This window comes from Strix uralensis, chromosome 15 (genome assembly GCF_047716275.1).
Source record: "Strix uralensis isolate ZFMK-TIS-50842 chromosome 15, bStrUra1, whole genome shotgun sequence".
NCBI classification, from domain to species: domain Eukaryota; kingdom Metazoa; phylum Chordata; class Aves; order Strigiformes; family Strigidae; genus Strix; species Strix uralensis.
The window spans coordinates 16,238,135-16,259,278 of NC_133986.1; the positions used below are offsets into that span (position 1 = coordinate 16,238,135).

Here is a 21,144-nt window from a genome sequence, read left to right on the forward strand (position 1 = left end):
CCAGTCAAAGAGGAAGAGACGAAAACTTCATCATTATGACAGAGAAAAGCAATAGAAGTAGTAATACAGCAAAAAAATCCTACAAAATACAGAAAGGCTATATGAATAAGTGCTTTCCGCCTCCAGTTCCTCTGATTTTGTATCAATAACTATGTTATGATAATAGCTCTATTTGTTAAATTAAGAAAATAGTTTATCACTGAAAGCCTTGCAATTGGAGACTAAAAGAAACAAGGAAACCTTAGGAATATAAAAAAAAAAAATTGCCAATGTCAGATCAGTTATCAGTGTTCAACTATCTTAAAGACTGCACTAACCATATAAGTAGATACAGATTCTTCAACCTGAAGGATTTACTACCCTCTCATTCTTTGTCTAGACTAGCAGGATCCACACACACACACTGAAAGTTTACAAATACTAGCAGTTTTCATGCACAAGGGCTGTCTTGCATCCTCTGTTTTAGAAACTGAGCAAGAGGATTAGAAAGGAAAGTTTTAAATCTATGATCAGTCAAAACAAGAAGTACCACACAAAACATGGAAAAAGTTATTTTACTTGTTTTTTGTTAGATCTAAATGATGAATTGTAAACCACCATCCTTTTAAACATCTCTTGTGGCTGCAAAAGAAAGAAAATTGCCAAACCAGATATTAACTTTTAGCTGTAAATAAGTATCACCTATTTACAAATAATCTCACTGCTTTTTGAGCTCTTCTAGGGACTGAATCACACTTGCATTTGTTAGTGCTTGTTCCTATACCATTTCAAAATGAGAGAATACGCATAGTGCAAGAGTACTGAATACAAAGAGGAAAGAATTCTAGAGAAACTACATAAATAATGCACATTTCCATACCACAAGATTTCTTAAAAAAAATTTCCATGAGTCCTTTAATACCTAATTTTCTACAGAACAGTGCTGGGTGTCTTCTGCATGATTTTTGAAAAAGTAATTGAAAAAAAAATGGACAAAATGCTAGACAAGCAATTTCCAAAATACTGAAAAGTCATTATAAATATATGTTATACGTTTAAGATTTGCTCTCCTACCAGGGATTTCCTATACTGAAGGGTGAATTTCATTATTAAATTCCTGATGAAGTTGATAAGCTGAAAGAAAAAATATGTGTATTTGGGCTCATCCTGAAAGAAGATATTACCTAAATTCCAATTACAGGTTTATTCTACTTAAGGAAAAATTATTCCTGAATTTAATTGACTTATTCTGAGTGGTCTTGATTCAATTTGGATATCTACAAGTAATTTCACAATACTGATTAATAACTGCTGGATTTTATTTTATTGTGTTGGACTTCAATGATTTTAATCCCATATTGATTTTGGTTTTCTTTCATTTCCTGTGCATTAACAGAATGGTACATGGTAGTTTGGAATCACTTAAAATACAGTACCTCTTACTATGTTATAAAAATTTTCAAAAATAAAATGGTCTAAAAAAAAAATTATACAAAACACTCCTCACACTTCTCCAGCCTCCACTCAAAACCCTGCATCATTTGAGTCTTCTGAAACAAGAACAACTTTCTACAGACTGAACTATGGTATTTACATTTCCAAACTCAATTTGCTTTAAAACAAATGACTGTATGTTTCACTACTGATTCTATCAGTGTCCTATAGTCAGACTACTTGAAAAAATATATCTATTCCTGAGTTAACGAAAGATCTGTGGTCTGAGTTTAATTAATACAAAGAACTAAGTTTTTGTCTTGAAGGACTTTTGGGCAAGTCTGGCAAGATATTCCACAAAACTCTTCAACTTAGAAGAAACTATTCACTTGAAAAAAATTTATTTCCTTTGCAACACAGATGGTTTTGGTATAGCTATGGCCAATGATAATTGAAATTTCCAATCATTGCACGTCTTACCACACAGTATCTAAGCACCTGTCTTGGGTCCCTTGAGTGCTATTCTGCAGAATCAGGCTTCAAATCTTACAAATAGAGCAAGCTTAAATACTCGTCTTTCCTCTCAGAAATGCTGCATCCAACCACAAAGGAGTGAGGGAGGCATCAAAGGCTTCTAACTCACACAACAGGATGTTTGTGATAGTTGGGAGAGCAGAGTTTTGCTTCTCTGAAAACCCCATTGCTAAATCATAACAAACCTCTCCTTTTCTCTGAGCCAAAATTTAATTAGCTTTGCCATGAATGTATTCCAATTCACTCTAGTACAGCAGAGACAAACAGTTCACACTAGTTTGACCTAGAGCAGCCCTCAGCATTCAAGGCCACACTCAAGGTTTAATCCTCACCCATCATTTTCCTATTTATAAGTAAGAACATCTTTGTTTTCATGAACTCTTAAAAGACCTGGCAATCTAATCTGAATTTCGGTTAATCTGAAGATTTAAGTCAAAACAGAGACTTCACTTTTCCTATCTGCTCCAACTACCTTTCAGGTAACAGGAACATTTTACCTATTCTTGCATGTTTATTTTATTCTTACGTTCATGCTTTTCATCTTCTTTACTACTGAATTGCTCAAGTGTAGGCTCACTTGATTAGCTGCTTGAATCAAGTAAATCCATGAAGATCAGTTTCTAGAGTTTGGTACTCAGGACAGCTGAATTCAGTTAAAAACAAGGTAGAAGAAATTAAGTGCATTATGTCATATTAAGACCTACAGACTGGAGTTCCATAAGGTGTGTGAAATCTAGCAAGACAACAAATAGAGTAGCAAAAGTTACTTTGCCTTTGGTGATACTTCCCTTCGCTAAGAGAAGCTGAACCGGTCCTGCACCTGAACCATTGACCTACATAAGGACACACCTCCCTCTCAAACGTTCCTTCCGCATTAAATCAAATTATAATTTTTAGACATTTCTGGAGACAGGCAGGTACCTCCTTGTCTGTTTTTGTCATATGCTGCTCTCTTCATTTTTTAACTAACAGAAGTAGCCTCGCTCTTTAGTTCAGTATCCATGCAAGTCTTACTCCACATACTACTGTGACTTCATTGCAGTGAGGATGAATACTCTTTGCTGCATTAAGTCATAAATGGAGGTAAGAGGTAACAGGACTGCAAAACCAATTTATAGACTGATGTTTCTCTCAAAGTCCTACCAGAATATTGCTCCCACTGAATTCTGATCTTCCAACTAATATAAGGCAGTTTGGGAATGAAGATGATCGACATCTGAAATATTTCAGCAGACCTGTGATTTGGAAAATGTGCATGCATGCATAACAAATTCTAAGAAATTTTCTCATGGAGGTGGATCTCATTGCCAATTTGTCAAACTAATTGTAAGCAGTACAAAAAACCCCCAAATCGAACAAGCAACATGTTCAATTTGTACCAAAACTGTCTGATCACACATAAGACTATTATCAATTTTACAAACTAGTTTATACTTGCACACCAGTTATTTATTTTCAAGAGCTAGATTATATTAACTGCAGATTATGATTTTACTCTGTTCATCCCTCCCCTAAGGAATTTTCTATTGCTTAGAGATGCTGAATTACTGAACACAACTAAAATGAAAGCTCCAACGCATACAACTGAAAGAAATATCTATGCTGGAGGGATCTGAATTTATTTTTATCTTGTGTACCTACCTTTTCTTGAGCAATTTATAAAAAGTGCTTTCATTTATCATTTCAATCCATTTATAAAATATAAATTTCAAGATTACTATGTCTGTGGGGAAACTAGTTACTAAGTATCACTTAAATTTGTTCAAACTGTAACTGGGAAAATAAAAGAACAAGAGCATCTAAATTATTAAGCATAAAAAGACAAAAAAAATCCATTGCACTTTGATGAAAGGTAGGAATATTGTGCACATTGTTTATTGTCAGATATAGCATAAACTTGTAATTAAATGAATGAAATGCAAAGGTGATATTTTTTCCATCACTTAGAAAGCTCATGTTGCAATACATCGCCTTGCTTTTATAAATGTATATATGCACACCTGTCCACACATATGTATAGAAGACACACAACTCTAATTCTAACACCATAAGTCATGATGACCCTTAAGAATAAATACTACTAATCGGTAGATGAATTTTCAGGGCTGTCACTTAGGAGTTATCACCTGTCAGAACAGTATTTATATTTTTTCTCAGTAAGCCTTGTCTCACTTTCCTTCATATACCGCAATTCCCAAAGATGCTACATAGCTGGTCCTAAAATATTTAGCCTTCATTTAGAATATTTAGTCTTCATTTACATTTGAAACAGAAATGGAAAAGAAATAAGAAAAAGAATGTGATTATGAGTCAACTTTGCAGTAACACTGCATGACCAGTATATTGGAGTCTAAGATATAACAAAACACATTTTTTTCTCTAGAAATGAAATGATGAGGTATAGATCTACATTTCAAGTATGTTCATGACTATTTACAAGGACAAAATACAGTGTAATTGCTTTTTACTCTTTCATTTCTGATGAATTCAGAATTTATAAAAATAAAACCCAGCATGTGAATAAATGAAGAAGATCTACAGAGTCTAAGGCTCTACACTGCTTTGGAACTATACACCCCAGTACAAAAATTGTCACTAAAAGTTACTTTTAGATCATGAAAAAAAAAAAAAAAGGAAACGTACCCTTTTGTACTTACCATTAGAGATCACTTGAAAATCTACATTAATTTTAGTTAACAGAAAACGAGACAAGCATTGATTCTCCGAGGACAAGTCAACAACAAATACCACTACTGTAGCACTTGGAAAAGGAACATTAAAAGGCTTACCAGGGCCTCTGATTTGATTGTTGGCCTGACCACAAAGTTTGGGTCAGGATGCAGCATGACTGGTTTAGAGACTATTGGTACCCCTGGATGTCGTTGTGTAGGTGGACTTGGAGCAAGTTGCTATGGGGTTAATTTAAGAAAATTACAATTCACAACACAATTTGTGCAAATCCATCATTTCACCAAGATGCCTCAATGCAAATAGTTTATGGTAATGAATTTAATGACACTAATACAACAAAAGGCTACAGAAATATTATAACTAAGACTTAAAAAGTCAACAAACCAAAACATAATTTCTCTTGCATCCAAATAGTAGCTTTTTCCCCTAAACGCTGACTTCACCAGCAAGATTATGGAAAAATCTCATCCCTGCTTTTGGCATTTATCCCATAAAGGCAATGAACTGAATGAGAAACTATAGGAGAAAAAAATGCTAGAGTTGAGTGTAAGAACATAGTGAACCTGAAATGAGATTTTAACTTATCTACGGCTAAATAGATCTTTTAAGATGAAATTCACCAGGACTGCAGCAATCAGCTTTCCATAAAGAATTTCAAGTTAACTTATCTTGACTTAAGAGCAAGGGTTACGCTAATTACTCACCCTTGACTCTACAAAGTACAGATACCCAGAGGCATCTGAGACCTAATCATCCAGCACGTACTAACCCGATTGTACACTTCTTACTCAGTCAAAACTCCCACTGACGTCAAGCATAGTTTTATTCAAGAAAAGAGTTCAAAACTGAGCCCTGTGGGTTTAGTTTCTGACTTAACCCCAGCAACTCTCAGCACACTCTTGTCAATGTTTCTCATAGGAAATGTGATGTATTCCAGACATCATTCATATAGTACAAGCTGTATCCTCTGAAACGATTTGAATCGCTTCCAGCAAATTGGTTAAGCCAGTTTTTTTGGTTTTTGTAATAAGGGAATTTTTGGGGTGGTTTTTTGTTTGTACTTTTTTTTTTTTTTCCTTTTTTAAATAATTTAAGATAAAAGTTTTGGAACCAGATCTTTGAAAGTCCCTGTGGATATCCCTCAACTAATGTTGTTCCACACTGCAAAATGTATCGTCAGGCTTTCTGATCTTAGAAGAATCAGCAGGTTCACAGATACCAACTTGTTAAAGTTGGACTGGATCTGGATGATTTCTCCTGGATTTGCACAATTTAGACAGACTTTTCTAGAGTGCCTCAGAATGGGGAAACATGACATCCAGCCATCCTGAAACAAAGTCAGTATAAGGAGTTGTCAAACAAACATTGGTTCTTCTGAGAAGAAAGCTTGCTTCTTAATACCCATTATGTTCAAAATATAGTTTGGTCCTAGCTCCTTTTGTCTGTCTTCACAAAGTATATGCTCCAAGACATACAGAACAGGCAAACGTGGACCGTATGTTACTGAAGTGTTGAAATATTAAGTCCTCAGACCGTTAGGAGTCACTTCCACTACTTGGTGTTGGGTATCTTGTAACACAGCAACGGATCCACACACATGGATGCAAGTGCTGAGTTTTAAATAAATTAGTCATGCAGAGTCAAACCCTTGATATTAGCATTACATAGGAAGTTCATAAAACTACAGTCATTATTAACAGTACATGACATACCAGCGGATTGCTTGATGCAGAAGATACTTTGCCAACGTGGGAGGTGTTTCTTACAACCTAAACAGTAACAGACTTAGTATAGCACTAGGTTTGTACAAAGCATATAGCTAATAATACTTTTGAAAAACAGATCAATTTATACCAGATACTTTAATAAGTTGTCAAGAATGTACTTGACAGGATTTCATTCCTTTTGCAGGTATTTGTTCAAGCTGAATTTGAAATTAAGCAATCTGGGGGGAAAAAAAAAATATCAGCAACATAGAGATTTACCAGTTTAAATAATATTAGAAAAGTAAACTTATAGGACAACAAGTTTCTATTTTTGGCTTTAGCAGGCATAAAGACAAGATCTTTATTGGCTGAAGTCAAGTAAATGCATTGCTTCTGCTTATTTGTGGTATTAAAACCCAACTTTTTAAAAAACAGCAAGGATAAATTGTCCAGCTTCTTATTTTTCTTCCATTTCTAAAACCACATCAGGAATACTGAGTTATCTACTTATAAACAAAGCAGCTTTGGCTCAGTATTAATACTTTACAAAGAGCTGAGCTCTCTCCTCATATACACTACTTGTATTCAGTGAAAACTGACAGCATTTTTGAAGGCTAGGTTATTTTTCTGTTGTTAACCAATATATTTTTCCTTAATCATTAACCTCTTTTCTCTGTTAGTGAAAAACTGCCAGAAACATATTGGAATATATGGGTTTGGGATCAGATCCTGTATGGCATTTCCTATATTAATTATTTTATCTGAATATTTTTTACTAGCATTGGGAGAATGTATTTCTCCTCTGAATGCTAGTATTTTGCACACCTATGTCATTTCACATCATTTTTATTTTGCAAACAGCTTGGGAAACATGTTATCCATAAGAATATCTGATATCTCCATTTCACTGGATCTAGCATATTCTTGGCACTTCAAACATATAAACCACATAGATCGAGCACTATCAGAGGTCTACTTAAGTTTACAAGAAGAGATTCATAGTTCACATTAGGGCAATTATTCATATAGAAATAATCTGCCAGTTTCCCCTGACAAGTGATTAATTTGCATATCCTTCCCCACCCCAACTAGAATCATGCAAATGCAAAACCTAGTATTTCCAAGTAAACATGCAAAAAAACCATGAAAACCAACAATGCAGTCAGCCAATCCATGCAGAAAACTGTGGGCGGGGACAAAAAGTGACTGTATGGGATCCTCTTCTGCTGTTTAAAACAATTAAGATTCTTTTGCCACAAGAACGAGTACATGAATCTCACTACAGTGCTTAGAAAAGGGAATCATGATGAAACAGTTGCCATTTCTCTCCTAAAGAAGGCACAAAATTTCTTATATTTGATTCTCTTTTGGACTGAGATTGTAATAAGGAGGACATCAGAATGTTTTCTCAAAGAAGTCCTTAACTCCTGTGTGTGTAAAAAAAGTCAAACCTGATTACCAGCTCTTGTTCATTTAAAAGTATTTTACTGGTAATTTATACAGTGTTGATGTTTTAAAAGCTTGAGCTTCTCATTTTAAGCTAACTTTCTTTGTTCACTCTTCTCACCTAACAAAGCAATTTGATGACATATTTAAGACACTTTCACAAGTAATTTTGCTCAAATTTAACGATGAGTTAAATCTGCTGCCTGTCATTGCTTTTTTTTTTAATCTTTAAACACTCAAGTCCAAATTGTCTTTCTAAGTGATACATGATACCTACATGTGGTAGGGTTGCAACGTTTGTAGGGAGGAGAGAGTAAAACCCTCTTGATTTAAATTTTGAAAAACCCCACCAAATATAACTACCTCAGGACTGCATTCACTACTATAAAACAATGAAACCATCTCACTGCTTCTTTTAACATTGCATGTGGCAGATGGGTAGATCCAGTGGATAAAGTGGGTGATAGAGCAGGGGAGGGAGGCCAGGCAGGGGAATGGTAAAGGCACATGCAACCAAACAGATCATGAGGTCACCTGGGAAGCTGGTGTTACTGCCAGGGCTGGACCTCTTGGAAGTGGAACATTTGGTGTAGGAAGTAGATGAGTTGATGGTGCTGGAGTAACGGTGGGTGGTGGTGGCGGAGGTGGTGCCACACGCTGTTTAGGCTTGTCAACTTCATCTAAGTTTATATCATCAAGATCTGTGGTGTGAAGCTGCAGGCCACCGGCAAAACGCCGCATTGATGTGGCAGAAGGAGAAGCAGAAGGACGTCCACTTGCCAACTATGTGCAACAGAACAGAAATCTGCCTTAACAGTTCCTCTGCCTGCCACAGATCTGAAGAAATTAATGGCAAATTCTAGAACATCACTCAGCCTAACTGCTCCTGCACAGGAATCTCTTGGCTTCTCCCACACAGAATATACATAAACGTTTCCTCTGAAAGCCTTTTTAAAAGCACTCCTTGGGATTCCATTTTAAAATGAAGAAAATTGGAGTGCTGTGACAGTAGCCTTGGCCGTTGGGGTGGGGGGGTGACAAAAAAAAAAAAACCCTAAAAACCCAACTGCATGGCGTCTTCAGAAAGTAAAAATCATAGGACAAATCACAGATAACACAACTCTTGCCTTTCTCGCTCTTATGAAGAGAAAGCAAGAATTGCTCCTTGCAAAGATGATTATATAAAAGGGAAGCAAATGAAGACGGGCCCTGAAATTCCATGCTATTAAAAAAGGGAAAGGGTCTAAAGTCTGGTGTAAACGTAACCAGACATTAATACAAGAGAGGGAAGCAAGCTTAAGCAGCTATTCAAAACAGAAAGCTTAGGACGCTATGAAATTCAGATCCTCAAGAGGTTCTGGACCTTCTAATTTCTGTTAATTGACACCAGATGCATTGTGGTGCTAACAAAGTCCAGAGTTTGAACGTAATGAGCAGCTCACCCAAAAAATACGGTTGTGTGTGAAGGAGGATTCTACATATGCTGTTAGAGTTGCTGACACTTCTTTTATCAGTGATCAAACTGAAGTATTTAAGAAAAACCAGTTGATATTCTTTCATTTTGCTGTTTTATAGACTCAGCTGAGGAAATATTAGAGATGAGCTGTTCCACATCTACATGAATCTTAGTCTAATATGACAATACTTCCCTCAGGTTGGTATCTCTGCTGACATCCTTTGTGATCTCCTTATCTGCCATACTGACCCCTTGGTACTAAAACCCAGGTATTTCTTTGGCACAAGTCAAGAGAACTTGACTGCTCTTGTACCCAAGTAGCAGTTCAAGCCTGTAATACCTGAATATTGTTCAGCTACATTTATCCCTCAAAAGCATTCTGGGTTTGTGTTTTACATGAGTTTAACTGCTTAGGTACTTCTGTAGAATTGTAATGGAATATTTATATATAATGTAATTCATGAAGCAAATACAACACAGAGTGCTTCTCTTAAATCAGGGTAAAGCTCTGGAAATATAACAGTAGTTTTAATCTGAAATGTCCCCTCTTACTTTATGAAGTAAGGGGGACAAAGATCTAGCAGAACACAGGCAGCCAAATTTAGGTAGCAAGACAAAACTCAGCATAATAATTCCACTGTCCTAGAGACCTGCACTGAAGAGCCACATGGATCTGAGCCTGAGGCCAGGAAGAACAGAAGACCAGCTGCTTTTTTCAGAGCTGCTCCACATTGACCTGAAGGAAATTCATGCAAGAGTGTTCCCCAAGGGTCCCCTTTGCGGTTGCAATTTCTTGGGGATCCTGGGGGAGTTCAGCAGATTGCAGTGTTCCTCTTGAAAGCAGCTGTGCTTGGAAGGCAGCCAGGGCAGCAGGATGGTGGGAAAACCTCACTTCACATCTAGAACCATCAGGCTCCAAGGCACAATCACTATCTGCAACTCCCTTCATTTAAAGGGACTATTTAAAACACAAACCCAAAAGCTATTCTTCGGGAGTTTCTTATCTTCTTGTAATCTTCTTAATCTTTTTTCCATGCAATACAAGGAAGTATCCAAGAGCTCATCATCAATGATGTTCTTATTTTCATCAGATTCTAAAAAATATGGCTGGGTATTCTAGTCTCAGTTTTATTATTGGTAGCAAGTCCCACCTAGCCCAAACAGCTCACGAGCCAATAAAACTGTTAATTTTGTGGTGATAGTATATGTTAAAAGGATAAAATAAAGCCAGTTCATTAAAATAATTAAAACATCTCCATAAAATATAGGAACAGAAAATGCTATAGATTGTAATTCATGAATTACTGACATGCTTTTCCTCTCTTAGAAAGAAGGCTGAGGGGGAAAGATCAAGACAGATTTTTCTCTTGTAAAAGCCTGTTGCTTTTAGGACACTAGTGAGTTATTTAGAGATCATGAAATATATGGAGAAGCCAGAATTTTACCTCAGGCGACTCATTCTCCACAGAGGAAATCTGTTCTAACCGTGTCTGACAAAGTCTTTCCACCCAGTGCTGCACCTTTTCTGATTCTTCCAGGTCTTCTCGTTCTGTCTCAGATACCTTAACCATAACATCAGCGCATGAAAAAAGGTTATAGGTATCATTACAATACTAATAGGTTTCAAAGTATGAAATACCATTTAATTAGTTTAAAAACTAATAATGCTTTGTCAAATTATTTCCTATTTTGCTGTCTTTCATTAAATTCATCGCTACACATGGACACTCATTAACTGCAGAGGTATCCTTATTTAGGATAAAAACTGACTGTAGAAATAAGCAGAGTTTTGTAGTGAAACAGCAATTTTTTTCAGCTTCATTATCTTTGACATAATTAAACAAGTGTCCTGCTGAGAATGTCACTAAAGATTCAGCTCATTTTATTTCAGTATAATTTTGCACTTGATAGAACACAACATACCTCTTGCACGAGACGATTTATTTTCAGCTGTTTTTCTTTCTCCAACATTCCTTCTTTCTCTTTGGCAAGTTTTTGCTCAAACTCCATTTCCTTTTTATTCTTCTTCTGTTCACAAAAACTGTCACTTTTTGACTTCTTTCTTTCTTTTCCTTTCTGGGAAGTTTTGGTGGGTTTGTTTTTTCTTTTTTCTTTTTTTTTAGTTAAACAGATTTTTACATCAGCTAAAAACACTGCAAACTTCAAGCTCCGTACATGAGCGCCTGCCTTGAAAATTTAATTACAGTCTGTGCAAGTATGGGGATGGTCTTTCAAAAGAAAATCTAAAGTCCATTTCCCCAGCAATTTGCAGGAAATTCAACCTTATCTGGAGGGTCTGTGAACATTAATGTAAGTTGGACAAGATCAGACAGTTAAACTGTTTTGCTTCCATGTAAAGTTACAACATTAGAGCACACAGGCCCACTACAAAACTTTACATATTCAAACAGTTTTGGTTAGGTCTTGATTTGCCATCTCTCCATTCTAGCATTTTTATATATATGCCAGAATATGTATATATGTGTATATATATAGACTGACTGCTTTTAGGTGACAGATGCTCATATATAGGTAGATGTGAATATTCTATGCATAAAACTTCTTCATGCATGTGTCCTAAAATGAGCATTGCATGCCTTAATACAACAGAAATAAGCAATTGTAAATGGAAGGGTTAGATCAGTGCACAAACTGAATTGCTCCCAGGAAAGACCACTGCATCACAAAGACCAAGCAGCTCTTACAGGCACTAGATAAAATCTATTCATGTGAGTGAACTAACACAGCACAAAGCAACTAAAATTTTACACGTAGAGTGCAACCAAAGGGAAAAACTACACAGTATTTTTGGATCCTTTCTTCCTGTTGTCTTCAAATATACCTTGCTCCTTATTTCTGCTTTAACGATGGCATATTTCTGCTATCCTCTCCTGTTTGTACTGCTAGGGCCTACTTCATATTGATGTCCTGGTTTTGGCTGGGACAGAGTTAATTTTCTTCCTAGTACCTGGTACAGCGCTGTGTTTTGGATTCAGTGTGAGAATAATGTTGATAACACACTGGTGCTTTAGTTGTTGCTAAGTCATGCTTATCCTAAGTCAAGGATTTTTAGGTTTCCCATGCTCTGCCAGTGAGCAGGTGCACATGAAGTTGGGAGGGAGCATGGCCAGGACAGCTGACCTCGAGTAGCCAGAGGGCTATTCCATACCACAGGATGTCATACTCAGTATAGAAACTGGGGGGAGTTGGCTGGGGGGCAGATTGCTGCTTGGGCGTTGGTCAGCGGGTGGTGAGCAATTGCATTGGGTCCATGATGATTTACAGTCGCTAGCGGTACAGAATGGTATCGGAGTGCACCATCATTTCCTATTCTCTAGCAAGGAGAACAGGCATTTCCTGTCCACACAGAAGGTTAAACTGTCCTAAACAGTGACACAAATACTTCTGTCAGACACAATCCTGACCTCCTCAGAAACCCCAAGTTCTCAGAAGATAGACATAGGAACCCTTCTTGACACTTCTACCCCAGTTAATTACCATCAGCCACCACAAAAAAAACCAAACACCACCACAACACAACCACAAAACCCTTATAATATGGCTAATATACATTGAAAGAAATAAACAGAGTAAAGCAACAGCAGGAACACAGTATTATTAGAAGCTCTAACAAATTGAAATTGCAATACTTTAGCAGCAGCTCTACAGATGTGAAAGTATTGTATCAAACTTCAAGGTTTTCATTTTTTTGTTGTTCATTCTGTATGATGTACATGCCTAAACGTTTTGCCTTCAGCACTCCTCTTACTGGGAGATTTGCAAAGGTGTAACTGGGAACTGCATACCAGGTTCCCATTGGATTTTTGTCTTTGTACTTTAATACATTATGCTGAGGACTTTTGGAGAACATAAAGACGTACACTGCCCACCTGTACTGAACACCTTCTGCAAAGTATTAACATACAATTCCCACTGCAGCTGGCAGAACTTGAAAAGTCCAAAGTATTCAAAAGAACAAACTCCTAGGCAGATGCATCCCAAATGCATCTGAATTTGTGCACGTGTTAAAGGAAGCATTTGACTATAAAGAATGTCTAGTAATAACAGAGAAGAAGAATAAAAAAAGAGGAATTATAATACAAATGCACAGCAAACAGATTTACATATCAAACTTTGTACCTTGCGGATTGTGGGAAATTTTCCTTCATACCGATAAAACCATCCAAAAGCTACAAAAGGTAAAGGAAAAGCTGGTTTTTGAAGAAAAGTCAAGGACTGGTTCAGATTCAGATTAATCCATGCTAATACACATAACTGATTAAAATTTATTTGAAGACGCCACACAAAAGGTTCATAATTACATGACAAGTTCTTAGATGACTTCTTGATCAATTGTGCTAGTACATTTAGTCATAAGTTACCCTTATTTTACCAGTACACATTTTATGTTAAACAAAGCAAATGCAACAGGTAACCGTCATACAGAAACATACATCCATATGCATTGCTAAGATTGCTATGGTCATGGTCCTACTTTACACTAGTTTTAACAAGCCTTCTTAAAATGAAACAAGCTTTCAAACTCATTCAGGCTTGTGGCAGAACACAGTGGCATTTGAGGAGACAAGAAAAGCTCCATTTCCTAGTATAAAATATTTCAAGCCAAGTGTATAAATATTTAAAACAACATTGCTAAGCAAAAACATACAAAAGAATCCATTACCATAATTTTATGTAAGAAACACTGATAACACACACAGCTCTCAATATAATCCATCTTTCAGTAGGGTTGATAGATTGTGTATTTGTATCAAGATATTTAGAAAGCAATGACAGCAACAGTGTCATAACCTTTCACCATTTACTAGAAGACCACACATATTGCCCTAGCAAAACCAAATGATCAGCTTGGTGTTACGACTGACTGTCAGGAGGAAGTGAAACACAGGAAGAATCTGAATCAGGATAGGAAGTTAAGGCTGAGCAGCAAACCTGTTTGTCCTGCTTCATGATCACTTCATCCATGTCATCTGTTTCAAGTTGGTCATGTGCAACTCCCTTTAAATCTACTAGAGAAACAAAGGAGGAAAGGAGTGAGGAGATAGAAATGACAGTCTAACTGGAGGTTCCCATGAAATGAAAAAGAGATCAGCAATGTGTGACTAGAAGTTTCCATGAAACAAAAAGAAGTTAGCAATGGGACATTTTTTCACATAATTGAAAAAAAATGAGGTCCTGCTTAAATCAAATCAATTTCCAACTTCCTCCAACTCTGAAGAGCAGTTCAGATCTGCACATGGCCAATTAGTCTGTTCTGCTATGAAGAGAAGCCTGCAGAGGTAGGTGGCTTTTCCTGTAATTAAACCATCAGCAGTTCTGGGATATCTGGCTTCAAAAAGAAATACCAGCCTTCTACTGCACTATCACTGGGGTAGATGCTATACAGAGAAAACACTGTCCTGAAGAATCAGAAAACTAAATGAATAAAAGATGGTTGCAAAAGAAACATTTCCCCATCTCAGTTTGTCATCCATGAAAAGTTAAGTGACTTCCCCAAAGTCACCAGAAAAATTACATAATCAGGTTAAGAACCAACCCAGGTCTTCCTTAAGTTATGCAACAAGCACTTTCCACTTCTGCCTTTGCCTAATACCGTTTTAGTACACTCTCCACATACTATCTGTAGCTTCCAATTTAGCTTCTTAACTGCCAATTAAGCTCCAAGTGCCTTAAATTCCTTTGGACAACTAAGTCAGACTTACACTTCAGGGCAATTCTTCATGGAAAAGTTGCAGTGTACAAACAGTACCTCCTCATCTCTCGACTAATTCTGAAGCAGCCTGCCCAGTGATATGAAATCAATTTTCAGTCTGTGCAGACTATAGCCTGTTTGTGAAAGATTTGCTGCAATGGATGAAAAGAGGAAAGAGACAGGAAAAAGTAGGGCAGGGGAGGAAAAAGAGAGACAGATTCAGTAAGGAAAATGATAGCAAGAGGGGAACAGAAAAAACAAAACTAAGGAATAGGTGTTTCAAAATCTACAGGTAATCTACATTTGAAAAAGCAGGATTTATTTTCCACTCTGACAAATGGTCTATTCAAGATATTAGCAGATCTGCTACTACACATAGCAACTCATGGACAGATGCCTGAATTTTGCAAATCCTTAGAAACGTGCCTAGCTTTCTCACGATTAGGTCACTAGGAACTGCTACAGTAGTTCTGACTGTATGTGTTTAATTAGTACATGCTTACACGCTTTGCTCCGCAAGTGCTCAGCATGCAAGATTATTTTTGCACCAGTTGTAAACATCATTATACCATGACCATTTCATTTTTAAGACAGTTGTCAAAAGAGCATGAGCTGAAGAAAGTGATATGCAGAAAAATGAAGTGGTAAATACTTTAGCCTGAGAAGGAATAAAGTAGATGTGAAAGGCATGCTGGCAAGAAAGGGATCTGTCAAAAGATCCAGTAAAAACACTTAAAAAAAGTCACTGATTCTTAAGAATCTTTGATTTTTCTCTTTTTTGTTTAGTGTCTCGCTGTTGTTTTACAACAATTATTTCTGTTGCATTTTTTGATGACATTCAGTATATTAAGTTGTTTACTCCTCCTCATGGAAGAGAAGCAAGGGAGCTTCAAGACATTCCTACAGCCCCCAAAGACTGTCAAAGTAAGAGAGGACCTAGGTCCTGCTGAAGAGATGAGGGAAAAGATCTTTAGATTTTTCTCAAAACTAAGCATTGAATTCATTTCCTCCAAGCCAAAAGCAGTGATTCCATATCTATCTTTTTTTAGTTAGAGAGAAGCAGATAAAAATACTCAAACCCATAATCTCCACCCTTCATAATACACTGATTTAGAGAAGAAAAAAGGTAACATATAGGAATAGTACAAAGTACATTCATTAACTCCAAATGAGACTCCAAATCTAGTACTAGTTTTCTACATTCAAACACTCCACCTCCCAAGACCTCTTCTCAAATATAAAAATGTTATTTGCTGATATGATTAATGCAGAAAGCTCAAAGCTAATTCGAAATGAAAGAACAAAACCAAACACTTATCTCCCCTTCTTCATACCTTCATTTTGAAAATTAACAAAACCCAGTAACAAAATGCCCATAAAACCTAAAATATTACTTATTATTGTAAATAATATTTTTTTCACTGAGATGAAAGCACTCATATGTATATAACTTAGTATTTGAGTATCAGTCCACATGGACATAAAACATAATCACGTATCATATAAAAAATGCAGCACTACTTCCATTTGGGCACACAGTGGAAATCAGCACTAAACTACTGATCAAGAACTGCTCTGTGAAAAGGTAAAATACTAGAACACAAACAACATGGAAAGCAATGCACCAAAACCCCAAGCTAAAGAGGTTGATACTTCAGACAAATTCTTAGTGAGCTTTATTTTAATTCTCGTCCCTGCTGGTCCTGCTTGTAAAAACCATGGCTGTTTGAGTGGCTGTAGATTTTGTGAGCTAGGTACCTGTTAAATAAGAGCTATTAAATTAATCTATCATATGCTTCCAGCCTTCTGAAAATAACGAAGTCATAACTAGATTGGCTTGGACACAAACTAGTGACGTATGCCATACAGCTCAGTGATGCTCTGAAACAAATACTTTCCCTAGGAAGCAGATTAGCATCAATTACTTACTTTTGTGTTTGGAACGAGGGGCAGAATGCACTTCTGCAGTTACAGTTTTTAGTGATTTGGGAGGTTCTTTAGGACCCCAGTCTTCTTCCCACTCCTTTTTAAATTTCTCTTCTTCTGCTGTTATCCTATAGGGAAAAAATGCAGCTAGCAATTCTGAGTATAAAAACAACAGCATCAATATAAATTCACTACAATTATTTAGTGTTCACCATGTTTGTTTTCTTCACTTTAACATAAAGCAAAATAAACTGCCCCTTCCCCCAAACCAAGTTCCTTTCAACAATCTAAGTTTCATTTACTAAGCTACTAAGATAACGTGCAAAATACAATGTGACTGACTGAAATATTCTTATTTAATATTGAGACTTCTAAGGCCAGTTATACAAACACCTGCACAGATATTAAGCCCCAAGTGATGCACTGTAATACTGACTGTCACCTTAACTAAAGCCAAAAACCATCTCTCACCTAATAATTTTTCATTTTTAAAATGGGGAAGAATCTATTAGAGAAACAGTCAGTTTTAACTAAAATACTAAGTGACAGAACATCTACCACGTGCTTAAATCAGATGTTACAATGGTAAATTATACCTAAAAACTGTATGTCATATATCTATATATCTATCTATATATATATATATATATATCTTATCTCCATTTTGATAACTGCTTCCTAAACACATACTTCTAAGCTACACTAAAAAGTGACTCTTCACAGAAAGAACTAAATACTGTTGAGACACAAACTACATTAAATTCAGCATCCTAGGAAAAAAGAAAAAAAATAATACGAAAAAAATAATTGTCACTTTGGAACAAAGGAGCTCATAAAACAAGTAAATTATCTAGAAGGCACCTAGAAAGGCACCATGATTAAAAAAGGACATTTTGAAGGAAAATTCAGCAAATCTCAAGCAGGTCACAAGAGAACTGCCATATAACCTAAGAGTCTGTACTTTCATATATGGTGCCTTTAAGTGATCCAAGATCTATTCTTGGCTGTAGCCTGTCTTGAACTGGTAAACTAATATATGGTGCCAAAGTTTACCAGGTCTTAGATATATATTATGCTGTTTCTACTTGTATTACCTTTTGCATCTCTGAAGTAGCTAAGGTAAATTTAAAAAATATCCACGTAGTCAAAGCACTATTAAACCTGCAGCTGAGGTCAGGATTTAAATTTGGAGGCATAGTTAATAGGAGGGAACATTGGACAGAAGGTTTAGATTTGTTGTTTACATTTCAATTAAAAAAAATATGGGGTTACAATGTAACTTGAAGTACACAGAGTTAAGGACCTCTGCCATTTAGGTACATTTGAAATTTTTTCCTAAAATGTATGCAGGATACTAATAAAGGGCACAGTGCCTTTATACAAGGAATTCCTGCAGAATGGATTTTAAAAATGGAGCAAAGTGTCATCCTCACAAACTGTTAATACAGGAAAGCATTGTGTTTTAGTGAAACTGCCTGCCTGCAATTGCTTATTAAATCTAACCTTTAGATTAAATCTATGTTCCCATACTACCATCTTCCCTCCTCTACACCAAGGAGATTAACACTGACTTAACAGTTTGGATTGTAACATGGAAAAGCTTAAGTGCCTGAACAGCACTTGGAAATTATACAGGGAAGTATAAAGACATGCTAGACCTTACAATGAGCATTCCTCAGGGCAGCCTAATCATGATAGTCCTCCCTGAGTGAGCAGAGATGCACTTAGTTCAGAGGCATACTGCAGATAGCGAACATTCATTATAACAGAAAGGCAATCTGGATTTGGAGAACGGAACCATTCTTCACCTGTGATGGTCTGCTTTTATAGCAGCTTTCCATGGCTATTACAGGAATTTCTACAGCAGACCACAATAAAAACCAGGATGTTATCTATTCCCCAGGAATTAGAAAAACAAAACGTGTAAGAATTCATCCACATGCTGCAGTAGAGCTGACAGCAGGACTGTCAGAAGATTTTTCTCTTGTGACAGCTGGGGAATATATTCCTTTTCGCACCTCACAGATTCAGATGTCCCTGCACTTTTTCTATCAGAGAATTCTAGCTAATACAGGTACGTGAAAAGGGACTTAAGTGAATATGAATTAAAAACTGTTTAAGAAGTAAAAGTTGCAAAGATGAATACTTCAGGGTCAATCTTCACTCTAAAAGGCTGCATCAAAACAGATACTGTGCAATTTCACACTATCTTTCATGCAATTTCCCACTGTCATTTAGAAGGCAAATTAATTACTGTGATAACAACAACATGTTATACTGGTTAATTTTAAAGCTCCAAATGTAAAATAATGTTTAAATTACATTTATAGTACTGACTTTATTATGATAGAATCTTTAAACGTGTCTAGTGCCTAGAATCACAGATTTTTAAAAACCAGAATAGACTGTTTTAATAAAAATCAGATTTCCTGAATAAAATAGGTTATAGAACTTCCTCCTCTTGGTGTAACAGTTTGAATTTAATTAATTCTCTCCTTAGATAAGCAAAAGCCTACTTAAAATTTATGATGACAAAAATTTCTACTCCTTATTTGAGTCTAAATCTACACAGCTTTTGCTTTGGGAACTTTCTGATAGACTGAAAAGGCTATGAAATTCCACGCTGTGTACACTCTTACAGATCGTGAACAAACTACCTGCGTTTTGTTTTTTTAAAATATAAGCTAAGTAGATACATCATCAAGTCCCTGAGTATAGGCACATTTTCCAATTCCTTCATCATTCTTCTCTGTTTCTTCCCTGATCCATTTCCTTGCAGTATTAATTTATTTTTTCTTCTGTTAGAATTAAATGTAGTGGTTCAGTGAGAACAAACAAATTCTGAGACACAGAACTTCCTTAATCTTAAGTTTCTCTATACATTTATTACATTTTTAAATTAAGCACTCAATTTCAATTTCAAATTGGATTTATTATCACCATAACCCTTATGTTTTCCAGGTGTTGATTTTCAGATCAGTTTCCTATTCTGTAACTGTGGTGTACTTACTCATATGCATTGGACCGTACATTTAGCTAAATGGAAATAGTATCCAACTTTATTAGAAAAGAACATGCAGAATGTTTACAGTCAGATCTAAGAACCCTTCTTCAGGCAGCATATTGCCTATGTAAGGTTTTTACTTACTGCTCTATTTCTCTGCGATATCTCTCTTCCTCCTCTGCAGCCTTCTGGGAAATCTCCAGTTTTCTTCTATAATAAGAGGAATTAGGACACCATGATAAAAATAGTATTTTCTGAGTAAGAACTTGCACAAAGTGTGTCAGCATATAGTTAGTAAAGGATATAGACAGTAAAGACATATGCATTGGGGAAAAATGCTCCTTTTTAAAAGTCGTCTGTAAGATACCAAGGGTTCAATATACTTTTGTAGGAACCCTGAGGACATTTCTGACCATCTGGATAATAAGGGCATATCATCTATTTAACTCTGTAAGTCACTATCTCCTTCTGAGACTGTCCCATGGCGTATTATTGCAAGAGTATAAAATTTGTAACTGTCCTGCTGAAAATAAAGGATGAGGGAATGGCATCAGGAATATAACTAATATCACAGTGAATCATAGGGGTACAGTTGGGGAACAAAACAACCCTTTTACTCAAAACGCATTTGAATGATATCAGTTTTGAAAACCCAGAACCTCAAGAGCAGCATAGGATAAGGATTTAGGAACAGAGACTTTGCAACAGCAAAATTAAGTTTATCTAAGTTGGGAATCTTCTCACAGTTGCTCCTGTCTTCTAGGCCCTTTCCAAATCCAAGCTAAATTTTTCAGACTGTGCTATACAGAGTCCTTACAATCTCTCTTTCTCTTGCTGCTCTTTGATGATTTTGTTAGTCTCCAGTGCAAGTCGCTTCTGATGCATTAACTCCTGGCGTTCTTGCTCACGGAGACGTGCTTCTCTCTGCCTTTCTTCTTCAGTCATGAACAGCTCCTTTCCCTGCAATCAGAACCGTCATCCAGATCAGTTGTGAAAAAGTCTCATGAATGTAGTTGTTCTAGGAAATAATCCAAAAACCAATTACATACTAGCACATCTGCCATTTCCTCACATCACTTTTTCTGAGGAACGCTTTCTGAAAGACCCTGAAAATTCTGATCACTTGCTTCCAAAGAGCTACTCTAGTTTCAGTCTCAAAGTTATGAGCTGCTGAACACCTCAGAAGAGGCATGCAACTACTAAAGTCAGCAACAACAGTGTAGGGGGTCATGCCAGCCATGCTTAGTGTGTCACC

General features: G+C 36.3%; 1 protein-coding gene across 3 annotated transcripts in view; it reads right to left on the reverse strand.

The window, feature by feature from the left end:
- USH1C (USH1 protein network component harmonin) overlaps positions 1-21,144 on the reverse strand; it is a 47,374-nt gene that overhangs the window by 9,219 nt on the left and 17,011 nt on the right. For 2 of the 3 annotated variants that reach the window (XM_074884802.1, XM_074884801.1), the window contains exons 12-15: positions 20,707-20,849; positions 20,034-20,099; positions 16,889-17,013; positions 14,200-14,276 (exon numbers count right to left, since the gene is read on the reverse strand). In XM_074884802.1, the coding sequence (XP_074740903.1) occupies positions 14,200-14,276; positions 16,889-17,013; positions 20,034-20,099; positions 20,707-20,849 (411 nt within the window). Of the gene's footprint in view, positions 1-4,736; positions 4,857-6,350; positions 6,408-8,324; positions 8,574-10,691; positions 10,809-11,169; positions 11,323-13,386; positions 13,437-14,199; positions 14,277-16,888; positions 17,014-20,033; positions 20,100-20,706; positions 20,850-21,144 lie in introns of all 3 variants that reach the window. The other variant, XM_074884803.1, reaches the window with a different exon arrangement.